The sequence below is a fragment of the Crocuta crocuta genome, unplaced genomic scaffold (genome assembly GCF_008692635.1).
Source record: "Crocuta crocuta isolate KB4526 unplaced genomic scaffold, BGI_CrCroc_1.0 scaffold102, whole genome shotgun sequence".
Taxonomy (NCBI): domain Eukaryota; kingdom Metazoa; phylum Chordata; class Mammalia; order Carnivora; family Hyaenidae; genus Crocuta; species Crocuta crocuta.
Window position 1 is genome coordinate 10,901,220 of NW_027530019.1, and position 6,000 is coordinate 10,907,219.

Here is a 6,000-nt window from a genome sequence, read left to right on the forward strand (position 1 = left end):
AGGACTCAGTCCTCCAGGGACTTGGTCTCTGGCTCTTTGCAGTGAGAATCAGTATTTCCAAAGCCATGAGATTCCTTCAGGGAAAGATGATTTAGCTAACTCTGATTCAAGGTCAGAATAAGATAATACACATAACAGCAGAGGTGAATCTCAAATACATCATGCTAATTCAAAGAAGTCAGACTCAAAAGGCTACATACTATTCTAATACATTTACATGATATTTGGGACCAGACAAAACTGTAGTGACAGAAAAAAGATTAACAGATGCCAGGGGCTGGAAGTAAGAAGAATAGTTTGACTGCAAAGGAATATAAAGAGATTTGGGGAATGATGCACTGTTTTATATACTGATTATAGTATAAGCTACACAACCATGTTTGTCAAAACTCATAGAACTGCACACTGTACACTAAAAAGGTGAATTTTACTGTATCTAAATTATACTTCAATAAAATTGCCTGGGTGCCTGGGTGGCTCAGTTGGTTAAGTGTCCAACTTTGGCTCAGGTCATGATCTCATGGTTCGTGGGTTCGAGCCTCATGTCAGGCTCGGTGCTGACAGCTCGGAGCCTGGAGCCTGTTTCAGATTCTGTGTCTCCCTCTCTCTCTCTGACTCTCCCCAGCTTGCACTGTCTCTCTCTCTCAAAAATAAACAAACTTTAAGAAAATTTTTTAATAAAAATAAAAATGCCCCCTCTCACCTCCACCCCCAAAATAAGATCACAAATGCTATGGAGAAAATTGTTATACTTTGGGAGAGGATGAACTGGATGACATCAAAATTCTTACCACCCCATGTCCTATGATTTTATGACAATCTGCCTCTCCTATCCTGGTGATCTCAGGGTTAAGTCTGGGCTCCAATATCTGTGTTAAAGCAATGGGTGCCTCTAACGAACTTATATGCATATGAGTTCTGCCATCATTCAGGGATAGCTGGCCCTATTTTAGCTTGTGACAGAGGCTCTTTCCCTGCTGTCTCCTATCTTAATTCCCTTTGGGACTGATGAAGGCCTTAGACAATTAATAAACAAGTCAGAATAAACCTCAGGGGACACTGGTTTTCTCTCTCTGCACAGGCTTCCTGTCCAAATGGAACACTTGATCTTTTCCATTGAACTTCAAACCAAGCAAGAGAAGAAGAATCATATTTATTAACTCCCCTCCACTATGGACTTCCGGGCTTCCCACCAGATTATTTTTACACACTAACCCTATATAAATGTACAAGGTGAGCTTCACTCCTAAATTATACCCAAGTTTGGTGAGACATATATAGATACAGATACGTAGTTTTGTTTTCTTTACATACATCACTGGCCCAGATTATTACTCTAACAAATGTTACACAAAATAGTTAACTTTTCTTATTTCCATATTTAGGTATGCTATAGCCAGGCATGACTGAAATAGCCATCAGAATGTTCATACTTTCTGCTAATAAAGACCACTGTCTTCTATGACACATATGCAGTCACAACTGTGAAATGCTGAGGAGTTCCATTCTCTTATTTGAGTCAGCTCCTTTCTTGCTCTGCATGGAGGATGGAACAGTTATAAACACCAGGAACCAGATACCTCATACATTCTTGAGTGCTAGGATAAAAACCAAGGTCCAAAAGACAAGCCTGGACCTGCCAGTGCCTTTATATTCCAAAGGACAGACAATATGGTAGGGACCAGGTACTATCCACACTGCCCTTTTCTGCCCATTTACAGCAAACACATTGTGACTATAAACATGGGGTGCTCATTACAACAGAAGGGGCTCACAGAAACAACAAACCCCATAGTGGACTAGGGTCTTATTTCCATCTGTTCCCTTCAGAAAAGAAAGGGGGAATTACACTCCCGTGGTTTGAAATTACTCAATCATCTTCAGAAGTCTACAGTGGCAAAAAAAATCAGTACTGTCCCCTAAATCACTTAAACTTTTTTTTTTTTAAATAATTGCTTATTCTTGAGAGGGAGAGAGAGAGACAGAGAGAGAGGCAGACAGAGGAGCCACACTGACAGCAGAGCACGATGCGGAGCCTGAACTCACAAACCATGAGATCATGACCTGAGCTGAAGTCAGACACTTAACCGCCTGTGCCACTTGGGCACCCCTCACTTTTTTTTTTTTTAACCTTTTAAGCCACTCAAACTTGATAACATTGCTTCTTTAGCATAATCAGTAAAAGTTTCACAAAAAACTAAAACACTTAGCAGAAAACCTACTTTAGCTTTTTATTCAAAAGTATATAGACTGATGGGCTGCCTGGGTGGCTAAGTTGGTTAAGCATCCAACTTTGGCTCAGGTCATGATCTCACGGTTCCTTCAGTTTGAGCCCTGCATCAGGCTCTCTGCTGTCAGCGCAGCAGATCTGCTGTTCCCCTCCCCGCTTTCTGCCCCTACCTCACTCATACACACGCTCACTCTCTCAAAACTAAACATTAAAGAAAAAGTATGCAGACTGACAGGGAATGGTTGTCCAGGGTTCCCCCCAAAATATTTCCATTTCCAGTGGTATTTCCTAAGAACTGATTCCTACAGTGTTTTTTCATATGTAAGTATGATGATACTGACCCACAGAAGGCCAAATAAATGATTTTTCTAATTTTAGGGATGGACTTTCATAGAAAATATCCTGGTAGCTGCTAAGGTGAGGGCTATTATCTGTAGTCACAGAACTGAATGAGGCAAGGTTTGCTGGGCATCACCGGGATTGAATGCATGACCTTCAACAGTGCTCAAACTAGGACAATACTGCTGCTTCACAGAAACAGAGAGAAGCCCTGTAGACCCAGCTGGCCAGACCTGCCGCCTCAGAAACTTGTGAGAGAGCTAAGTAGCACTACCAGACACAGGAAGGGTGACCTACAGTCTTGCTAAGAAGGCCTTGGCTGGTTCTCTCAATCCTAGGCAGATTCATTAATTTCACTTCTCACATACTTGCAGGCCACCAGACTAGCTGTCTAGCCCTTTTACACTCAGCCTAGGGCCATATGCACAAGCCTGAGTCTCAAAGATACTAGCCTCTAGGATTCCTGGGCCCTTTTGCTGTATATAATAAAGGGCACGTTTTAGGTGAGCCCATTTATCTGCCATAGGAGTAGAACACTACCCAACTAATTTCTACCCACCTGAATCATGCTGTGGCCCAAGCCTAAATGGACACTAGCCAACTTTCATGACCTGAGCAAGCAGTCTTTTCCCATCTCCTTTCTGCAACTGAAGCCTCTCACTAGTATTTCTCAGATCAGGACATCATTAGCTTCTGACCAAAATATTAAAGTAAGAAATAGCCAGGGCCCAACTCCATGTTAATTTCCCAATAATTATCCAGTTAGAGATGAGAAGAATAGGGGCACCTGGGTGGCTCAGTCGGTTGAGCGTCTGACTTCGGCTCAGGTCATGATCTCNTTACCACATCCTGAGATGCATACTGGGGGTCTTCTGGGTTGACTGACCAGTAGCAATAATCAAAGCCAAATGCCACAACCTTCTCCCGAGAGTCGCCAAAGCCATCTGGTCGACTGTCCACCTAAAATCAAACACAGGATAGTCTCTTCTATCATAGTATCAGAATGTAGCCAGTGCCACCTGATTCCTCCCTGCTATAGCTAGAGAGACAAAAGTAACCTTTGTCATTTCCTCAAATAAAACTCCCAGAGAATTAAAGGTGCCTATCATACTATCACCTATCTGCCTACATCTGAACAGCTTAGGAGAGAAAGCCTTTCCCTCTCTGAGCATCTTCTTATCACTATCATTTTTTCTCCAAATATTTCCATAAAGAATACCAGGAGTGCATGCATAGTTCAGTGCCTGAGTCTGACAGAGTCTACCAACCTAGGGCTTTCACAGAGGTCCCTGGGTATGCACCCCCAGCGAATTAGGAAGCACACTGGACAGAAGAGCAAGCACCAACCCAACTGTCCAAAGTAGATGAGGGTAGAGCCAGTTTGGAACCACACTGACCTCCAGGTATTAGAGAATGCTATTATTCCCAGAAATGTCTTGTTTTACTATTTAATATTTAGACTCTGAACAGAGATAGACAACCCCCTAGCACTAGCCACTATAAACTACAGTAGAAAGAGGCTGTCAGAATGACTAAGAAATTTTTAGTGGATAACTGACTCCAAGGAAGTACACAACTAAGGAGGTGTGCAGGGGGCAGATTAGAGTTTGATCTTGGCCCGGATTTATTCTTAAAAGCCAAAACTCTCAGCTTTCAGAAAAAAGCCCCTGAAGTGTTTACGTAACAGATATATAAATAAGAGACAGCAGAGAATAAAAGGTCTTTTGTCCCTGGGGATCTCCTGTTGAAAGTTTGGCAGGTTCTGTTCACTTTTACCACAGAGCTGCTGTCAAAAGGAAATAAATCACATCACACGAGTGGGGCATGGCTGAAAGGCTTGGGGTCTAGATAACCCTCACTCCTGCAAGTCAGCTTCCTTAGCTCTCAGTCACATGGCCAGCTTCCTTCTCTCACACCCCAAGGCCAAGAAAGAATCTCTTCCACTTCTACTGTTGTGGTAAAGGAAGGAATGGGATGGAGGAAATTAGCCCTGGTAGGGAGTAGGGGGTGGGGAAGGAAGTTCCCAGTGTTTGTTCAATTGTGACTCAGAGGTCAGTCAGATCTGTGAAAGAAAATCTGTAACAAGACTCAGGACAGTGACCAACTCCATTCTGGGATCTGGTGCACACTAAAATCTCTGGTAATGATTCTAGATTAAGTGATATCAAATGAGAGGCTTGGGACCAAGCCTAACTGATGGTCAGGTGAGTTAAATATATCCACAGATATACCCAGCATGACTTAAACTGTCCATGGTGCCCATAAGCAGTTAGTAACCAGTTTCTAAACATCTGTACTCTATGTGACAGAACGTGGGCTACAGTGCTACAATCCCTGTACTTCTTTCCTGCCTTATTTTTATACTTGCTTTGTACATAGGTCAAAACTCTTCCCTCTCCCGATCCTCCAACCTAAACACATCTTCATCCCAGAAGCCCCTGTAATCATACAAAGATCTCAGTGGAAAGAGAAAGGAAAACAACTGCAGGCTTACCTTTAAATTTCTGATTTTTGCCACTTTGCCAGCAACTTCCATGATAATTCTTCCCCCTTCTTTGATCTCCCTAGGAAAAAAGACCCAAATTCATATGAGAAGAAACATTGCTTTAAAAAAAATCAAGAAAAGGGAAGCTGAGATCAGCGCTATTGGGACAAAATGTTTCCCTACTGCTGTCTCCTAAGTAGCTGTCCCCTGGCAGACATGCTTCTCTGGATCATTAGAATTTGGCTCTGGAACAACTAAGAATTACCACTACTGAGCACCCTCCGTGTGGTAGGCACTGTATTAGGTATAGTACATATTATACTTCATCTTATGCAATCTTCCCGCTAACACAATCTCCTGACACGGCTTCCTACCATATCTTCGTTTTTTTTAGATGGAAGACTGAAGCTGAGAGAAATTCTGTAACTTGTCCAAGCTCAAACAACAGCAGTGGCAGAGCTGGGGTTTCAACTCAGATTTACCTGACCATAAAGCCTGGGCTCTTAACCATGCCTTAGAAATCAGGCTTCAAACTCTGGAACGTATCCTTCGCTCAGAGCACAGCAGAGCATCCCCTCTCATTTTCTCTTGGATTTTGAGCACAGGTGATAATGAAAAAGGTTTTGGAGTCGTCTCTGTTGAGATGCTGAGAACATATTTCCCAAATCCTTTCATTTAGTCTTCCTAAATCGGAATGAGAGCCAAGACACTCAATAATTTTTCTATGTTGCTCAATGAAATCCCAATCAAAATTGCACCAGCATTCTTCTCAAAACTAGAACAAACTATCCTAAAGTTTGTATGGAACCACAAAAGACCCCAAATAGCCAAAGTAGTATTGAAGAAGAAAACCAAAACGGGAGGCATCACCATCCCAGACTTTAGCCTCTACTACAAAGCTGTCATCATCAAGACAGTATGGTATTGGCACAAAAACAGACACATA

At 42.5% G+C, this 6,000-nt stretch overlaps 1 protein-coding gene across 1 annotated transcript in view; it reads right to left on the bottom strand.

Moving 5' to 3' along the window:
• STARD9 (StAR related lipid transfer domain containing 9) overlaps nt 1-6,000 on the bottom strand; it is a 118,949-nt gene that overhangs the window by 106,995 nt on the left and 5,954 nt on the right. The window contains exons 2-3 of the mRNA XM_077764588.1: nt 5,064-5,133; nt 3,413-3,529 (exon numbers count right to left, since the gene is read on the bottom strand). Of these exons, the coding sequence (XP_077620714.1) occupies nt 3,413-3,529; nt 5,064-5,133 (187 nt within the window). The remainder of the gene's footprint in view (nt 1-3,412; nt 3,530-5,063; nt 5,134-6,000) is intronic.